This window comes from Arachis stenosperma, chromosome 5 (assembly GCF_014773155.1).
Source record: "Arachis stenosperma cultivar V10309 chromosome 5, arast.V10309.gnm1.PFL2, whole genome shotgun sequence".
Classification (NCBI taxonomy): Eukaryota; Viridiplantae; Streptophyta; class Magnoliopsida; order Fabales; family Fabaceae; genus Arachis; species Arachis stenosperma.
The window spans coordinates 9359872-9379913 of record NC_080381.1 but is presented as its reverse complement, the minus strand read 5'-3'; the positions used below and the strand labels follow the sequence as shown (position 1 = coordinate 9379913).

The 20042-nt window shown below is 32.5% G+C and overlaps 3 protein-coding genes across 3 annotated transcripts; all 3 read right to left on the bottom strand.

Annotated features, from left to right (window-relative positions):
- Positions 1-1582: 1582 nt before the first annotated feature.
- Positions 1583-5578, bottom strand: LOC130979622 (uncharacterized). Its single transcript, XM_057903098.1, has 4 exons — positions 5368-5578; positions 4890-5271; positions 4708-4805; positions 1583-4602 (listed from the first exon to the last, which is right to left on the bottom strand). Exons 1-4 carry the CDS (start codon positions 5473-5475, stop codon positions 4585-4587), a joined length of 606 nt encoding a protein of 201 aa, XP_057759081.1. The 5' UTR covers positions 5476-5578; the 3' UTR covers positions 1583-4584.
- Positions 5579-6364: 786 nt separating this feature from the next.
- Positions 6365-8803, bottom strand: LOC130982172 (caltractin-like). The gene is made up of 7 exons (XM_057906055.1): positions 8670-8803; positions 8117-8252; positions 7988-8024; positions 7867-7894; positions 7357-7509; positions 7176-7278; positions 6365-6640 (listed from the first exon to the last, which is right to left on the bottom strand). The coding sequence occupies exons 1-7, from the start codon at positions 8670-8672 to the stop codon at positions 6576-6578; spliced, it is 525 nt and encodes a 174-aa protein (XP_057762038.1). The 5' UTR covers positions 8673-8803; the 3' UTR covers positions 6365-6575.
- Positions 8804-9846: 1043 nt separating this feature from the next.
- LOC130983058 (uncharacterized) lies at positions 9847-11017 on the bottom strand. Its single transcript, XM_057907231.1, has one exon. It carries the CDS (start codon positions 10904-10906, stop codon positions 9965-9967), a length of 942 nt encoding a protein of 313 aa, XP_057763214.1. The 5' UTR covers positions 10907-11017; the 3' UTR covers positions 9847-9964.
- Positions 11018-20042: the final 9025 nt, after the last annotated feature.

Sequence of the window (20042 nt, the reverse complement as noted above, 5' to 3'; positions counted from 1 at the left end):
ATCTAAAATTAAAGAGTATTTTGAAGTTTAATTTAGAGATGAGCAATTTTTATACTACACCCTCGATACAAATATTCTAATCCTTAAGCAAAATGAATTGTAATTTTATATAATATTTTCAAATCCAAACAATAATTGGTATTTGGAGATCTTTTTCTATTAGTGAACTTATCTAGTGAACCATTTCACATAAATTCATATACAAGTGTCCTTTTATTTTTTTTTTTTCATAACAAAATCCAAAAAGTAAAACTATATTGACATGTGATGTTCTACCATACTAACAACTTTGTTCATGAATTATTCTCCAACTCCCTTTGGTTCACTTAGAGCAATTTCAATAGACAGGATGTTGAGGTCCTATTTTTGGTAAAAATAGAAAGACATCGTTGGAAGAGAGAAGAAATAAGTTCCCACACGATCTTAAGGTGAGAGAATCCTTTTAAATAGGGATTCTAATTAACTAATAATAACTTATTATTTGACAAGTTATTATAAAAAAATATAAAATCTGAAATAATTAAATAATTATATTAAATAATTAAATAATAATTTAATAATAATTATAATAAATAATTATATTTTTATTTAGTTAATAATTTATATTAATTATTTAAATAATAATTAAATTATAATTAATTTTTTAATAATTTTAATAATTAATTAAATTAAATAATTAAATTTTTATTTAATTAATAATTTATATTAATTATTTATATCATAATTAATATTGAATATTATTTATATTATTATATTAAATTATAATTAATTAAATTTACTTACATTAAAAAATAAATTTAATTTTTATACTTTACAAAATAATTTTTAGTTGGGTTGGTTATTTTTTGTTTTAAATTTAAAATACTAACGACATTATTAAAATTAGTAGTTGTAAACACAAAACTATAAATTAGTGTAATTTTGAATTATATATTGTGTATTATTGTGATATATGAATTTATTTAATATTAATATCTTTTAATAATGAATTATTTATAAATTTATAAATTTAAATAATATTATTAAAACAAATCAATTACATTAATTTTAAGTATTTTAATTAATTAATTAAGTAGAATCACAATAGGGACTAAAGTTAGTTCTTCTTAATAGAGAAGAGAGAGATGCTTTGAATTTTTATTTACTGTTTATGATAAGTGAGCCATAAATAAGGACTGATGAGTTCCCTACTAGAGATGGTCTTATCACTTTTACCGCAATAAGACGACCATGTATAACTGTATAAGGTTCCTTTGTACACAGTTCCAAATCCTCCTTGCCCTAATTTATGTTGGAATGATTTAGTCATTTTTCTAACTTAACTTCTGAATAGCTATACTATTTTAGTGCCAAAAAGCTATATTTTTTCATGAAATCCTCCTCGTCATTGTGATTGAAAAAGGTTCTTACTTTCTCGAAGTAAAGTTTTCTTATTAAATTAAGACACCTTTTTCCATTATAAATAATCACAATAATTATTACAAATCTAATACATGTCGCCATTGCTAGTGCACCTGCACATATGTACAAAAAAATATATAATTTTCTAAGAAAATTATACATATATATGATGAAATTAGGGCTAGTGCAATGAAATTCTTATGAAAATACCAGCTATCCTCCAAGGAATTGGGAAACTTTGAAGCAAGGGATTATTGGTGATATTCAGCTTCAGTTTTGGTGGAAATATAGGAACCTCTCCAGATAGGTTGTTATAAGACAAGTCTAGAAACTCTAGGAGAAGCAATGTTGTGAAGCTCTTAGATATTGAACCCCTCAAATTATTTCCACTTAAATTCAAATTCTTCGAATCACTTAAATTAGCAAACGAAGGAGGGATCAAGCCCGTTAAACCTTGGCTTGACAAATTCATAGCAACAACGACGTTCCCTTGTTGGCACACAATGAAACTCTAATCTTGGCAATCAGTGTTGTCCCATCTCCATGAACTGGCCAACTGAATTGGATTCCCAAATGCTTGTGCAATCTCAGGCAAAACCATCTAGTCACAGAGTCCTTCAGATTGTGGACACAACCTGTTGATTGGTTGGAAAGTGAGGTTCAAATGCTTTCCAAACTTTGGTAATGGACCCGTCGGCATGTTGTTCTCCAAAGAAAGTTGGTTCAACCGGGGTAGAGCCGCCAAAAAAGATGGAACCGTACCGGTTAAGAAATTGTTGTGAAGCCTCAATTCAGTCAAATAGTGGAAGTTAGTTAGTTATGTTGGAGTCGCACCTCCTTCAAGTGGATCATGTTGGAGAGCACATCTATGGAGCCTGAGAAGCCTGATTTCTGGCTGTCAAGGGCTAAAATCTACATTCCAGTTTGTGCTAAAGAGTTGGGGATTTCCCCAGTGAGGTTGTTATAGAGAGAAGCAATTCTCGCAATCTGGGGAAGGACATGAATATATCTGGTAAGGTGGGCGCTGAGGTGTAGATATTCAAGATCACTGTCACTCTGACTGAGACTGATAGAGTCGGAGAAGGTCCATGGCGCGAGATTGTTGCTTAGGCGAGTAGATCTTTGAAGGAAGTGTGATTGATGCAAGTGAATTTGTTGAAGGCCAAGTTGACTTCTTCGAGGTAGTAGAGGTCGGTGAGGACAGGCACCGGCCCCGTGAGATTGTTTTGAGAGAGGTCGAGTTGGATGAGATCGGAGAGGTCGTTGAGATTGGGGGGCAGTATTCCGTTGAGTGACAGTCCACTGAGTTGTAGGTATCACACGTCACGCCTTTCCAGTTGCAGTGGGAGGTGTTCTTGGACCAACCATATGGAGTTGGAGTAAGGGCTTCCAACAGTTTATACATCGCGGCATCTTCATCTTCTGCCATAATAATGCTGGTGGAAGTGATGAACAACAACACAAGGACGATAGGCTTAGAACCCATTCATTAACTAAAAGCTTCAAGGAGGCTAATTAAGGGAAGAGACTAATTAGGAAGTATAACATGCTATGAATTCATTCAAGACTAATTAAGTTGGTTACTTCGTTTGAGGGAGGATTAATTTAGCTTATCAACATAGAAGAAATTCAGAGATCATGAGTAGTTGTGGCTGAGAATACTATGTTTTATTATTCCAACTTGTGTATGCCTATATTCTCTTTAGGCTGGTTGAAGAATATCTCTTTATACAAAATACTATTTATATAATAAAAACAATGATCAAATTAGTATATTCTTTTTTTCGATTATTAAGTTACAACCTTACCCAAGAAAAAAAGAAACGTACAAAGACTAATCCTTAATTAATTAAAATCCCCTTCAACAATGCCATCAGGATAAATAATCAATCAAAACCAATCACGTCAAAGCCCAAACACACAAAATCCTGCAACAACAACAAAGAAAGGTCTAGATGATTACAAAAACACACTAGATGTTCACCTTTGAGCCACCACATAGCTAGACTTTCATCTCCCAAAAAACTCGCAGACTTTCAATGATAAGTGCCAAACCAAGTATTCATGCTTCACCTTTGTGCAGAAATTAACACTCATAATATCTAAAGCTATTCACATCAAATGCATTATCTCCTCTTAACACTCTCCTTTGACATCTTTTCTTTGCTAATACCAAACAACACCATCTCCTCGTATATATAAACCCCTGTTCCATACACTTCTGCCAAATAGTGTACCTAATTTCCACACTCATGGTTTTAAGTTGAAAGTAGTTAAAGATCTCACTTTATATACCATATAGCAAAAAATAACAATCCTAATTTATATCCCTTCAATTTCATCCATGTATATTACCTTTTTTTTATAAAATTAAAAATTATTATACCATGTTACCTTTCTTTGATCAAATTAGTATATTTATTATATATAAATATATATAGTGTAATTTATTTTTAATATATATTTTAACAAATTATTATATATAGTTATAGACTCGAGAAAATAGAAGAGCTACTAAAGAAGTCATTCGTCATTAAAAACGACATTTAGTAAGGACTAGGTTAGCTGCTAATTTATTAAGCAGATATCAGTCCCTTCATGCCCTCATTCACTATCATTCTCTTCACCTCTGCCAATCAACTCTTCAGACCTTAACACTTGCGCCTCCCAATCAGTTTTGCCAGCATACATACACAATGATATGACCAATGACCATCTTGCCATAGATTAAGAGGCTGAATGCTACGAAAACAAGCTGCTTCAATAAATTATGCTAATTTGTCTAAAATAAACTACCTTTTTTATTTGGTACTTGGTTCAACTATTTTAAAATTACATGAAGCTCTTTTCTGTTCTGAATTTATCACCATGAATCAACTCACTACTATGATGAATTTTGCTCTGGAAGGAAGGGTACCATTGGTAGCCACACTATCAGCAGCTTGGTAACTAGTCTTTACCTATCAGCCTGTTTAAAAGTTTCCTTCCCATTTAATCTTTACAAATTTCAACAATATATAACAAGATATATCTAAGGACAGAACATTTAATGTAATCTGAATCTGAACCTAGAAAAAAAGTACTCATGCAAAATAGTTTGAAGGAATAAGGGAAAAAAAGGGAATGTCTATAGCTGTGATGGGACACAGAACACTGAGAGATTCATTTATCTGGTTTCACTCTTCATAAAATGTCAAGAATCTGCAAAAGATGTTTATATATGAATACGAAAAGAGTGTTTAATTTAACAACAGAAAAAATAAATTCGTGAAGTAGGAAGAATTCAAAGAGAGGAAATAAAGTGACCTGCATTGGCATCTCTTGCATGACAATATTGCTGCTTTCTTCAATAGCTTTGAGAGTAACGACTTCCCCACCAACAACCATATTGATCACAACACCATCTACAGAAACAACTCATAAAATCTTAGCAACAATAATCCAATCCACTTTGAGCACACAAAAAAGGCAAGAAAGAAAGAAAGAACCAGGTGATAAACAAGTGGCTAAACGCCTGCCATAAGTTTCCTTCTTCGGGGGTAGGTCGTAGTTGATGAGAAGATGAGCGTTCAGGGGACACTCCCCGGAAGAAAGCAGAGGAAGGCAGGCGTCGGTGACGATGATCATATGGGAGGTGCGCTCCTTGTCGTCGTCGTCATGGTCAGTGGGGTGGTTCAAGTGGCGAAACTTGTCGAGAGTAGAAGCGCGTTGGTGTTCAGAAAGGTCGCTGTAGAGAGGGGAAGAGGAGATGAAGGGGAGGCCGGACACGGCGGAGCAGAGACAGTCAAGGTCGTCGCGGCTGCTGCAGCACACAACCATTGGAAGGGAGGGTCGTCGCCCCACAAGGCCCAGCAGATCCACCACCGTTTGCTGGGAGTAGGAGCAGAGTGAAAGAATCAATAAATCAAACCCTAATTAATGAGATTGTTTCACAGAAACGAATTAAAATAAGATACGAGACCATACCATCTTGAACTGAAGCCTGTCAACCGCAAGATAGAAATGGCGGCACTGTCCAGACTGAGACCCCGTCCCTGTAAAAGGAGATCCTCCCTCAACGTTCTCCATGGCCATTTACCATCACTTGCAATGATTCATTACCATCATATTTTTATTACCATCCATTATCTATTTAAATTTTCCTCTAATTACATTTATATTATGGATTATTCATAATTCATTCAGACGCTATTAAAATGTTACTGAGTAATTTAGTTAGATATGTTAAATTATTAATTTTTCAACTACTGAGTAATTAAAATTTCTAACAATGTGAACTGAAGTGTCTTGTATTAATACGGAATTAACTTTTTTTTTAAACAATAATACACAAAGAAGAAGTTTAGGGAGCCAATGAAATACCTATATAATGTGTATAATGTTTATTATTTCTGCTGTCCGAATGGTTATTCGGAATAGTATGTGTGTATTATGTATGAGAAATTAGTAGTATTTTATCCTGAATATTTATTTTTTAATTTATATTGGACCAAATAAATAACTCATTATACACATTATACAAATGCTCAATTGACTTCCTAACAGAATTCATATACAAATCGATATTATGAGAGAGAAAATCTATTCTCTGGTTTATGCTCAAATTTAATTGATGAACAAATTAGACCCTAAATATTGTAGGTGCGAAATTTTTTTTGGTCAAGTGTGTAGCAAAACAGAGAATATATTTTATAATTAAATGAATAAAATAATTTTAAAAACCCAAACTGATGGATCAGAATTGAGGATTTAAAAAAGGTGAAAACTCACGTGAAGTAAGTATCAACTTTACTTGAAGTCTGCACCTAAATTTTTACCTTTAAAAAAACTTAACTTCCAATCTGTTGACTAAATCGGACCTTCCGATCTGTTAACCGCGGTGAATAACACTCAAAACCCAATAATGGTGGATAACACATCATTTTTTTCAATATCAGAAATTCAGAATTAAAAAATGACAATGTGAATGTGATATCCTTAAAAAGCTCTCCGTTACTTTTCTCATTTTCATACAAATTAAGAAATATCATTTAGATTTAAGAATAATTCAAATAAATAAACTACAACAAAAAGAAATAGCGGACATAAAGCTATGTTATTTGTCGGTAATAAACAAAGATTCGAGTCATTCATACGATTTTCACAATATGACACAAACTAATACTCCTATATGATTAGTGATGGTAGTTGGTTCTGTTCATCATCCTTATGAACTCCTCCGCATTAACCTCTCCATCATCTGCACATTTTAAAACCAAAAAAATAAAATAAAATATCAATTACAAGTATATTACTGCATTTGCGTTCGATGAACTTTTAATATGTTCAAATATTCTCGTTAGTAACTTTTTACAAGAAAACCAATCAAGCCATCAACCAAGTGTTCATGATTAAAACCATGACATATCTAACAAATAACAGTTAGCATTAATCATTAAATTCAATCTAAAAAGGAATTAGAAAACAGTTTGAAATTTCCTTAAAAGATAACAATCCAACATTAGGGCCAATAATTCATAAAATCAAAATTGAAAGTCAGTCAAGGGCATAGCCAATCTTAACCTCTGCAAAATTATAACTATGATGTGCCATGCATGTGTTATTAACTATGATGGCAGGCCCAGTGTCACACATTATCACAGAAAACCTTAATTGGAAGCTCTAAGTCATTGCAAAATTTGTCACATAAAAACTTTTCGACATAGAGGAGTATAGGCAAAAATTTTCATGTTAGAACTTAGAAGATAGATTTGGACAGAATATGATTAACTTACCATCTATGTCTGCCGCCTCAACCATGTCCTGGATCTCTCTGTCAGTGAATCTTTCACCTAGCTCTTTCGCAATGCGCTTAATGTCTGATACAGATATCTTTCCCTGCACTTGCCCCAAAGCCCAGGCAATGAGAATCAAGAAGATAATGCAGAAAGGATGTACAAAAGCAAAAACACTTACATTTTTATCTTGATCAATAATCTGAAAAGCTTTCATGAGCTCTTCCTTAGTGTCCCTTTCTCCTATTTTAGCTGTCATCATGTACTCAAACTCTTCATAGTCAATTGCACCACTACCATCCTTGTCCACATCTGCTATCATTTGATTTATTTGCTGGAATAACAATGTACTATCTGTAAGCCAGACAAACAGACTTCTAACAAAAAGAATGACAAGATGATATCTCATTCAGCACCATAAACAAACCAGTGCTATTCTGCTATAGTAAATTTCGAATCCATTTCAGGTAATTGACTCCCTAGTTTGGAATAAGGAGTAATAATCACATATAAATGTTCAATATGACTAAATAAAAGGAGAATAGGAGAAGATAACTTCATCTCCCTTCTTCATCACACAAAGAACAATAATTTAACTAAACAAAAACAACACAATGGAACCAGTTTCTTTTAGGAAACTCCATTCAACCATAAGTAAGGTAGAGAGAATTGAACATATAGGTAATAATACCTCTTCTGTCATCTCGAACCCTAGGGCCCTGAAAAAGATGATATTTTGTTATGAAGACTACATAGCCAAGAAGTAATACTAAAAATATCAATCTTGTGAAAGATAAAACAATAAAACATACCTCATGGCAACATTCAGCTCCTTGGCATCAATAGTACCTATAAATCATCAAAATATAAATATTAGCATTTTAAAATATACATTAAAGTATAGTCGTTACTATTTTGATGATAGATAGAATGCAGAAAACCTGAGCCATCAGTGTCAAATAATTCAAAAGCTTCCTTAATCTCCTGCTTTTTCTGCTGGGTCAAATGATGGCGTCCTCTCGATTTGCTGTGCTTCCTGGATTCCCCTCTATACGATTCCCCTCTATATATAGCTGACTGGAAAAACAAAAGGTGCATACCAAAAGAAGAGTTATTGTCTAGGAGGCAGCATGCTATTCCTTTACCAATAAACAATGATCAATGATCGAAAGCATAGCTAAATTCTGTGTTGAAAAACCTATGTTGTACTCGCGGTGTCTCTCGCTCAAAGGATTAAAGTAAACAAAACGGGAAAGAGGAGCAATTAGGGCGGGGCGGTGAGAAATTTAGATTTGATTGAGAAAATTCATAGAGAAGAACAATGGGTTAGTGTATGTACTACATTAACAGCAAGTTATCAAATTGAACAGAAAAGCTAGTGATCAAGTGAAATCAAAATTGAAATTAAAATTGATCAAAGATATAGGGGTAGGGATTCATTCTGAAACGAAACAGCAAGAGAGTGAAAAGAGAGCGGCAGGGGAGAGAAGGCACCATGTTTGTGTGAGATAATGCAGCAACAGCAGCAACAACGTCAAACACAAGAAGATCACGCGCACAATTGAAAGTTGAAACAAGGTCTGAGGATCTTCTTCCTTGGAATTCAGACCAGAGACGAGGATCAATGATGCGCGTTTAAGGGCTTTTTGGTTGAGGTTAAAAATTTATCTTTTTTTATATTTGTATATCTTATATAAAAAAATTTTTTATTTATGAATTATGTTTAGATATAATAATATAAAAATATTATTTATTTATTTATTATATAAAATATATATTTTTTAAAAAAAAATTTTAAAATAAATATAAATTATAATATTTTTAAAAAAAATTATTTTTTAATATTTTTATTTTTATTATTAAAAATTTGTTAAATATATTAAAAAATAAAAAAATTATTAATTTTTTTTTTTTATCTAAATAACCATGTTCAAACAAGCAAACACTGTTGGGACCCATACTATTTTAGTTTGGGTCATCCCAACAATTCTTATTCAATTAAAGCCCAATAACTTCCTAACACAGGTCCAGAATACCAAAAAAGAAGGCTAATTTTTTTTTATATTGTATAAATATATGAGTAATACATTGTTATGGGAAGATTATGTGTTTTTTTTTTTATATGGTGTTTTATTCAAATCGGACGGTCCGATTTGTTTGGAAAAAAATAAAGTACAAATCGGAGGGTCCGATTTGTTTGATAAAAAAAAATTACAAATCGCATGGTCCGTTTTGCATTTTTATTTTTTTTTATTTTTTAAAATAGAAATCGGACGGTCCGATTTCAACATTAAAAATTTTTTTATTTTCAAAAACACAAATTGAAATCTCTTCTCCCATTATTGTGAGATACACTCACCTCTCTCCCACACAAAAAATAATAAGCGAAAAAAGAAGCTAAAATTGTAGATTTGGTCAGCGGTTGTAAGTGAAAAGTCAAATCAAGTGTTGGAGGTGTGAATGTGCTTAAGGAATCATGATGGTGGTTCCATGATAACAGGCTTTATTATAGATTAGCTTCAATTCTTTTTGACTTTTGATGATTTTGAACAACATCATCATGCCTCTGCCTCCTGTCCGTGACTTTCAAGCAACTCTTGCTTAATGTACAGCATGGTAATTAATTAGTAACTAATTAGGTGGAAGAGAGAGAGAGAGAAAGAAGAAAGAATTATGAATGAATAACATAGGCAGCAAAGAACTGTTGTAATTGAAACTAATTATACAAATGTAGTATTTAATGTTACAAAAATGATTCGATTGATCAAAGTATTGAGCAGCAACAATGCTTAATTAAGATGAGAATTTATGTACTCATGCTCAAGTGTGGGCGTGGTTCTTGTTCCAGAAGCAGTAGGAGCTCTGACATGACCAACCATTGAAACCTGAAGAGCTTCTTCTTCATAGGCCCTTCTTTCCATCTCCACCATTCTTGATCTCTTCTTCACCCTCACAAGCATCGCCACGAGGAGCAACCCAAGAAGGAAAGCACCTAATGCAGCACCAATTGTGCTTCCAACCGCCACTTTCCACTGAGCTATGGGCTTCTTATTATACTCATCCACTTCAGAATCCACAACCACCATCCCAAAATGCCCATTCCTCTTGGCAACGCAAACAAACGGTGAATTTTCGCTGGCTTTCGCCACCGTCATTCTCCCGTCTCCTTCAAAACTAGCACACAAGGGGGTCCCCTCATTCAGTTTTGTAGCATTGGTGAAATCAATAGTGAGAGGTTTATCACCAGACACAATTCCAAGTTGAAAAGGGTTGATGCTTGAGTTGGAAGAATTGGAATCTTGATCAGCATTGTAAGCTAAGAGTCCCAGAATTGGAGAAACAAGCTGGTAGCCAGATAGATCATAGTTAGAATAATATATAGAAGACCAATTAGACCCCATATTTTGTCTTATCAACATGACCCTCTCAATACATGGATGAACGGTTACACCAACATTGAGATGAAACTCCTTTAGTTCAGCACCGTACCTTGTTAAGCTTCCACATCTGAACCTTACTGTGTCAACACTGATCCCTGCTAGCTTTGAAGGTAACTTCACTGACTCTGCTGTCCCTGTCTTGAAGTTCTTGTCCACTGACTTGAACGTGTAGTCTCTTATCATCAGGTCAAGAACATGAACCGATCTTATTATCTCACCATCACACCACGCCAAGGCCGCAAACCAGGACAATAATATCATCAGAGTCAAGGGAATTCCAGATTTCTTCATCTGTCAAATTTCGGTTTCACATCAAGGAAGAGAGATTGTGTGTTGTGTTAATAGTAGTTTGGCTCTTGTAGTAATGCATGTGAGTGTGACACAATTAGTGCTGACTGAGAATGTGGCAGTGCTGCTAAAAAATTAAAAGAGAGAAAACGGTAGAAGGAATGATTCTGTAAGGTGGAGTGATGATGGCACGTTCATGGTGAAAAAGGAGGAAATAAAAATAAAATAAAATAGTAATTATTATTATTACATGGTGAAGGAAGGAAGGATTAAAAAGGGTGGTAGGATGAAGCGTGCCTGAAAATGGAACAAAAGAGTATTGTTGTTGTGGGAATGGGGTCCAATGACACTAATTGTGTTTTGTGTAACATGTCATGTTCCCCACTTGGAGCACTTGATGGGTATCATGTTACGATTAACATTTAACAATTTAACAACATGCACAGCGACTTTTCAACTTTCTTTGTTAACCCCACAGCAAGAAAGTTAATTTTGGATAGGGTGAAGTTGGTGGTGATGATGGACAGACTGAACCAGAGAATGTTGCAACTTCATTGCATGGATACTTTTCTTCTTCTGTGTAGCTCAATTAGGAGTACAACTGTACAAGTGCTATGTGTGTATCTAGAAAGTACTAGAATCATTATCATACTTATTTCAGCTACTGTTCCAATTAAGAGATGGATAGTATTGTTCCGAACCAAATGTTTTCACTTTTTATTAGAAGAAGTGCAGCACACTTATCAGTTATCACTGTATGCAATCATTGCCGGCGAGAACATGAGCTCATTTTATTATTGTTCGGGCTTTTTATGTTTTTGGGTAACAGGCAACCCAATTTCCTGACCCATACAAAAAAGGTAAGCAAACTTATCTAATATATGTCCCCAAAAAACCTTTTTAACATCTAATCTATAGTTAGTGGACTGAATTGCCAAAAGAAAAGTAGAGGTAACAAGCCTATACTTAGACTAAGCTATTTTTTAAGTATAGCTATTTTTTTAAGTATAGTTAGTAGACTGAATTGCCGAAGGTATTTTTTTTTTTTTTTACTTTTGAATTATGAAAAGTCATAATACGAGTGTTTGGTACCATTTAAAAAAAGTTTTTAACTTTTTGAAAAGTAGAAATATATGACTTCTTCTTTTCGATAAGTTATTCTATCATTTTCTTAAAAAAATTGACTTAAAAACAAAAAAATCTATTTTTGTTTTTGCCTCTCTAAAAATGTTTCTGTTTTTGTTGGAAATACTTTCCTTCCATCATTATTTTTACGCAAAGTTCTATCTATTAGAAGCATTGACTTTCTACCATTATTTTCACTCAATGTTCCATCCGCTAGAAGTATTGGTCATCCATCACCATTTTCACGTAATGATTCATCTGTTGGAAGGAGGAGTGGATCCTCTCCAGTAAATAAAAAACTGAATGGTGTGTAGTGTTAACCATTCATCACTCTCTCTCTTATTTATTTCTGGTCCCACTATTAAAATCAAAGGTGAGAGATTGCACTGTATTTTGTCAAGTGTTGAAAAAACTGGAGAGGATCCATTTCCGTTGGAAGATACCTTCCAACACCATTTCAAAATAATGTTCCATCTGAATCACCTACTTTGTATATTTCTTCCGGCTATTTTTTTTTATCATTTTATCACTTTATTTTTATTATTAAATTTGTATTTAAATTGTGTGTGATATGAATTCTCAGTTTTAATTTTATTTATTAGCACTGGATTCGATGGTCTCAGAACGTTTAGACTTTGGACTATTAAATGGTCGCATAACAAAACATATTTTTTAAGTTTTTTTAACAACTGCTAAATAGTATTTTAATTACAAATTAACCCTATATATTTTATTTAATTATAAAAATTATTTTTTATTTTATAAATTATTATTTTATCATTCATCTATTATGTTTATTAACAATCAAAATAAAAAACAATAAAGAATTCCATTTATCGTAATAAACTTTTTGGCCATTCCAATCGATTTAAAGTTTATATTTGATCCGTGACGTCCAGGGCCGTAAAATCGTGTATTAGATTATCAAAACAATCGATTGAATTTCAGGTTTCTCATAACTCAATCGATTGGACTACAGATTATCACAAAACAATCGATTGAAAATTGTAAGGCAGCGTAGTTTTTGCAAAAATCAATCTATTGGTCATATTACCCTATCGATTGAACGATGACTAAAATGTTGGTTTTTTAAAATTCAATCGATTTCTTATACTACTAATAGATTGAATGCTCCAAAGTAACTTGAGTTCTCACAATTCAATCGATTGGTTGTGTTACTGTTACCCAATTGATTGAAGTCATCAAAGCAATATGGATTTGCCCAATTCAATCGATTGGTTGTGTTACCCAATCGATTGAATTGTGTACTATGCCATTTTCAATTTTCTTATAGTTTTTATAAATTATATTATCTTATTATTCATCTATTTTAACTTTAAAATTCTATATTTAATTTTTAAGACTTTATTTTAATTTAGATACTCTAATTTTATCTTTTTTTTTAATATTAACATTATAAATTGGTGAATAATCTATCACCAATTATTCAATCCTAATATCAGAATCGTGTATTAATCTCTTTATGTATCATGAGAGAGTGGTAATGAATGTTCTTATTTTTGACAGGGAATTTGTTGCTTGAAATGTTGTTTCTTTTTGAGAAGTTCATATCAAACACACCCAACTGGAAATACCGGTGGTGCAGGGATATCGGCGGTGTAGGAGAAATTTAATATTCTCCTGTTTTAACTACTTTTTATGTCTGCTCAAATATTTTGTATTGAAATCCAATTATCCTTCTGTGCTATTTATCGTGTAGAATGGCGAATTGTCGAGTGATGCTGGTGTCATCTCCATAGCTGTGAAACAGATGTTCGACATATTGGAGGCTCAGAATGTAGAGCACATAATGAAAGTAACGTTATTAGAGCTTTACAATGAGGAAATAACGGATCGTGTGCCTCCCAAGAAAACTGTAAAATCTGAAGATGATAAGTCTAAAAGTCCTATCGCTCTAATGGAGGACTGAAAAGGGGGCTTCCATTGTTAATCTAGGAAGAATTGAACAAATGAAAAGAACAAAATAGAATGCAAACAAATAAAAAGATATGGAATTCTTTTACATAAATTAATTATATAAAATAAAATATAATTCACAAGACATAAAATTTGTATGGTATTGTTGTTGAAATAATAAATAAAAATGACATTACTTCATCATAAAAATATGAGTTTTTCAAACTAAAATATATCTATAGTGCATAGAAATAGAGAAAAATTGTAAAAACTTTTAATCGATTGGGTAACACAACCAATCGATTGAATTGGGCAAATCCATACTTTGAAGCTTTCAATTGATTGGGTAACACAACTAATTGATTGAATTAGGCAAATCCATATTGTTTTGATGACTTCAATTGATTGGGTAATACAACCAATCGATTGAATTGTGAGACTTCAGGTTGTTTTGAAGCATTCAATCGATTGGGTAGTATAAGCAATCGATTGAATTTTAAAAAACCCACATTTTAGTCATCGTTCAATCGATTGGGTAATATGATCAATCGATTGACTTTTGCGAAAACCATGCTGCCTTACAATTTTCATTCTATTGTTTTGTGATAACCTGTAGTCCAATCGATTGAGTTATGAAAAACCTGAAATTCAATCGATTGTTTTGATAATCCAATCGATTGATTTTCAAAGAAACACGATTTCACAACTCTGGACGAACGTTACGGATCAAATATAAACTTTTAATCGATTGGAATGGCCAAAAAATTTATTACGATCAATGGAAGATCTAATTCGATATTGTTTTTTATTTTGATTGTTAATAAATATAATAGATGAAAGATAAAATAATAATTTATAAAATAAAAATTAGTTTTTATAATTAAATAAAATATATGGGGTTAATTTGTAATTAAAATTAAAAAAAACTATTTAACAGTTATTAAAAAAAACTTAGAAAACATGTTTTGTTATGGGACAATTTAATTGTCCAAACGTTTTGGGACCATCGACCTTAGCCTTATTTTTTTCATATGTGATTTTATTTTTATATAGCTTATTAATATTTTTATATTTAGTTATAATAAGTTCTTGAGTTATTTATTCAAATACTACAACTTTAAAATAAGTATTTTTATAACTAAAATTTTAAATATAAAATAATTTATTTATAAGCTGCTAAATCTTTATACAGTTAAACTCTTTTTTCAAAAGAACTTATTTAAATTGTTTATGCAAACTAGACCTGAGTGGTTAATGAGATTATCTCTTAAACAAGCTAAACTTGATTCAAATCTCAACTAAGATTGGAATGAGATTTAAAAACTTCAAAATGTCAGTGTGTGAACATTAAAATGACCAAAAAAACGTAGAGGTAATAAGACGAAAAATAGAAATTGAGGTGTTAATTATTAATTCTGTACAAATATATAGAAAAGACAATAGGTGAATTTTTTTTGGTTGACCGACAATAGGTGAATTTAAAGGACTATCTTATGCTGCATAGTATTAGAGTATCAGTATCTATTTAATTTTTCTCTTGGTTGCCGGGCTTTTAACAATAATAATAATAATAATAATAATAATTAACCCGTCTTGATAATTTTTTTTATAGGACTATGAGATTTTCGAAAAAAAAAATATTATTTTTTATTTTTGATATTTAATTTTGTAAGATTAGTTAGCTCTTCTATCAATAATTTCTTTTTAAAATATATTTATGTGACACGTTAATCATTAATATATTCTCTATCTAATTTTTATAAATAAAAATAATTTAAAAATTATTAATATTTTTTAGTTTTACACAATAAATTTAACTAATATATTTAAAAATAATAATAATAAATAAATATGAAATTTTTAATAAAAAAAATGAAATTAGATGATAAAATACTTTTAGAATTGTATTAGAAAGTAGCTACAAGGAGAGTTTTCTCTGCTATATAGCAACAGGGGTCACGCCATACACTTGTTACAGCAAGTGAAGCTAATAGCTATCCTTTATCAATTGCAACACTAAAACCTCCTCTCAAACTTTGGGATAGTAAATTACTAACTCTAAGTTTGTCTTTGATAAATTCAAACAACCTAGAAGATAATGGTTTTGTTAACACATCTGCAATTTGGTTAAGTCCAGAAATGTTAACTACGTACAGTTCCTTCTTATTAACCATTTCTCTTAATGAATGCAAGTCTAATTCCAGATGCTTGCAATGACTATGGAGAACTGGATTGGCGGCAAGCAAACACGCATTCTAGTTGTCACAGTAAATTGTTGGAGTAATCTTTTGAGACACACCAAGTTCACTAAGAAGATGTTGTAGTGATACAAGTTCAAACTGCACAGAAGCGAACGCACGATACTCAGCTTCTGTGCTGCTATGGCTGACTTTAGATTGTTTATGGCACTTCCAGAAAATTAGATTTGTCCCTAGATATACATAGTAGCCAGTGACAGACCGCCGGTCATGGAGATCACTTGCCCAATCTGCATCAGCAAAATCCAAGAGTCTAAAATCAGAACACTTTGAAAAGATAATTCCATCACTTATCGTCCCATTCAAATAACGCAAGATCCTCTTCACTGCTTTCCAGTGATTAAGAGTGAGGTTGTGCATAAACTGTGAAACTCTATTCACATAAAACGCAAGATCAGGCCGTGTCATAGTCAAATATTGGAGAGCTCCTACTATATAACTATAAAGCTTCGGATCAGAGTAAGGTTCAGAATCATTTGTATATAATTTCAAATTCCCAATCATAGGAGTAGGCAAGGCATTTGCCGTGTCCATGTTGGCCTTTCGAAAAATTTCCATTGCATATTTTCTTTGAGATAGGTGTATATGTCCTTTCTACAAATAAGAGAATTCTATGCCAAGAAAAAAAATTAAATTACCAAGATATTTAAGAGGGAAAACTGTATTGAATTGCTTAAGTAATAGATCAATTTCATTAGCATTATTGCCAAGGACAACAATGTCATCAACATATACTAACATGTATGTGACTGATTTTGTACTTTTCCTTACAAAAAGAAAAACATCAGATCGAGTACTCTCAAACCCAAACTTTGTCAACGTTTCTTTCAAAGTCAAGTACCATGCCCGTGGTGTCTGTTTCAGGCCAAATAGGGCCCTATTCAGCTTGCATACCAGGTTAGTATTGCTGTCCTCATAGTCTTGTGGTTGAGTCATAAAAACCTGTTCCGTCAAAATTTCATTCAAAAAATCTTTATTAAAATCGAACTGACGTAGAACCCATCCTTGTGTGATGGCTAGAGTAAGCACAACACAAATAGAAGAAGGTCTTATCACAGGACTATATATTGCTCAAAGTCTATGCCTTCGGTTTGATAAAAATTTTTGGCAACAAGACGAGCTTTATAACAAACAACCTTATCATTAGTGTTTCGGTTAATGGCAAAAACTCATTTGCCCCCTACTATAGTTGCATTCGGTGGGTAAGTTGTAATAAGCATCAGTAATATAGCTAGGAACAGATTTAGTGTTGGTCATGTGAGCAGAAGAATTTTGAAACAAATCATGATAAGAAAAACTCAACTCATCAAAAATCACATGGCGAGACATATAAAATTTTTCAGACTTACTCATACATTTATATCTATGAAATTTAGTGTCATCATCTAAAAACAAACATTTCTGAGAACGATATTCAAGTTTATGCTTGTTGTATGGTCAAAGAAATGGAAAACAAGTGCACCTAAATACCTTTAAAGCACTATAATCTGGTTTTTCATTATGCAAATTTTCAAATGATGACATAAAATCAAGAACAACAGTGGGTAGTCTATTCATTATATGAACAACAGTAACAAAAATATCTTCCCAAAATTGCATGGAAAGAGATGTTGTTGCCAATAATGAAAGACCAATCTCAACTACACTTCTATGCCTTCATTCTACACTTCCCTGCTGTTGATGTGTATATGGACATGAAAGTCTATGTCTAATACCATTATCAATTAGAAATGTAGTGAAGGCAGCAGATACAAATTCTCTTCCATTATCTGTTCGTAATAATTTTAATTTATGTCCAGTGATAGTCTCTATATGATTTTTAAAGTTCTGAAGGGCATTAAGAGCTTGAGGCTTGTTAGTCAACAAGTAAATATATGTATATTTAGTACATGCATCTATAGAACTAATGTAACATTTCATACCATTTCTAGATACAATAGGGGATGGTCCCCGTATGTCAGCAAAGATTAAATCTAGAGGATAATTATATGTAGTATTAGAATCACTTAAAGATAAAGCATAAATCTTAGAAATAGAGCAGATTTCACAAATTTTAGAATGAGGCAGTTTTGTAGGTAAAGCAATATCACATTATTTATGAACACGAAAGAGATTATTTATTGAAGTGTGGCCTAATTGTTTGTGCCAAATTTTTATATCACGAACACAAACAAGTTGTTGTTAAAGCAGCAATATGATTCTTAAAACTATTCTTAGAATTGTTTGAATTACAATGAAAATTTATAGAAGGAGGAAAATTTGTAGCAGCAGTATAAGAGTTATTATGCAATTGGGGTTCAGATAGAAAAACTGATTTTGGCACATAAAGATCATCAAATGTATAGATGTCATTCTTAGTGATACCTTGAAGAAGAGGGGACCGAGTTATCTGATCACGAATGGTACAATGATAAGGCCAAAATTCAATGAAAACACCATTTTCTTGAGAAAATTTTGAAACACTGAGTAAATTTTGTGTGATTGTTGAAACATATAATAAATTTATCAATTTGAAATCAATATTGTTGTTTTTATTAATGAGAAAAGAAGAATCAAATTTATGAATAGAAATACCTGCACAATTACCTACAAAAAGTTGTTCATAATCAATATTAATTGGAGAATGAGTGAGCAAATTGTTGGGGTCGGCAGTGAGATGATGAGATGCTCCTGAGTCAACATACCAGTATGAGTCTTCAATGGAGGATGCTATAGACAAATATGCATGTGGCTGATGGAATGGAGGCAGATGGTGATGGAGGGATTGTATTGGAAAAAAGAAATTGTGTTGATGGAGTAAGACGCGATGGGTTTGGTTGGAACTATTGATCAAAGCGATGGTAACAGCTCCATGCTGCATGACCAACCCTGCCACAAATTTGGCAGTTTGTTCTTGGAGGTTGCCAGGAGCTCCGGCCACCCATTTGGAATCTACTGCCATCACGACCTCGTCTTGCACCCATTCCTCTAGTTGATGACGAGAAGAAAGTTTGTGTGAAGTTTACCACGGGAATGATGAGGATGAAGTCTTGAATTTATCAAGCATATCATCATATGCTTGAAGAAAGAAATATGCCTCACAAACAAAAAAAATGCCCAATCTTGACATAATAGAAGTTATGTAACCACTATAATCCTCAGGCAGTCCATCAGTAATAGCTTGGATACGATCATCATCATCCAATTGATACCCAATAGCAGAGAGAGAGTCAACTAGATTTTGAATTTTGGAGACATAGTCATGAACTGTACTTATTTTCTTGACACATTGGAATTTCAAAGTTTGAATTCTTGTCTTGGATGTTGAGAAAAAGTAGGTGATGATGATCACAGAAGCAGGCACAATGAACGATCTTGTTCTTGTATGATGCAGTCATTGAAGCCATGATCCATGTGGTAAAGGAGAGATCATCTTGCTTCCAGATCTTGAATGCTTCAGTCTCTTGAAGCAGATCTGTTGAAGTATCTTTTGCAGAATCAGATTTGGTAGTTGCATCAACTTTGGATGTGCTTCAGGCAGAGACTTCGTCATAGGTTCAAATCTATTAGGAGCATTAGTCCAATCAAGATGAGTCTCCATTGAAAGACTGTAAATTGTGAGCCATACTTGATGGCGCCATGTGTTGAAATTAGTTTCATCAAGCTTTTCAGCTATGAGAATAAGAGGTTGTTTTGTTGATGATGAAGTAGAAATGAGGAAGGCAATGATCAAGAACTTGATTTTGAGGCTCTTGATACCATATGAGATTTTCAATAAGAGAAATGAAATTAGATGATAAAATACTTTTAGAATTGTATTAAAAAGTGTAGCTACAAGAAGAGTTTTCTCTGCTATATAT

What these genes read in the sequence shown, in the direction of transcription:
- LOC130982172 (XM_057906055.1), bottom strand. An exon ending in ATTTGACACTGATGGCTCAG is followed by an intron (nt 8,025 to 8,116) that starts GTTTTCTGCATT and finishes GATGATTTATAG; the next exon opens with GTACTATTGATGCCAAGGAG. An exon ending in TTATTGATCAAGATAAAAAT is followed by an intron (nt 7,279 to 7,356) that starts GTAAGTGTTTTT and finishes GGGCAAGTGCAG; the next exon opens with GGAAAGATATCTGTATCAGA.
- LOC130983058 (XM_057907231.1), bottom strand. Translation starts at nt 10,906, where the DNA reads ATGAAGAAATCTGGAATTCCCTTGACTCTGATGATATTATTGTCCTGG.
- LOC130979622 (XM_057903098.1), bottom strand. Translation starts at nt 5,475, where the DNA reads ATGGCCATGGAGAACGTTGAGGGAGGATCTCCTTTTACAGGGACGGGG. An exon ending in ACAGGCTTCAGTTCAAGATG is followed by an intron (nt 5,272 to 5,367) that starts GTATGGTCTCGT and finishes TCCTACTCCCAG; the next exon opens with CAAACGGTGGTGGATCTGCT. An exon ending in AGCCACTTGTTTATCACCTG is followed by an intron (nt 4,806 to 4,889) that starts GTTCTTTCTTTC and finishes TTGTTTCTGTAG; the next exon opens with ATGGTGTTGTGATCAATATG.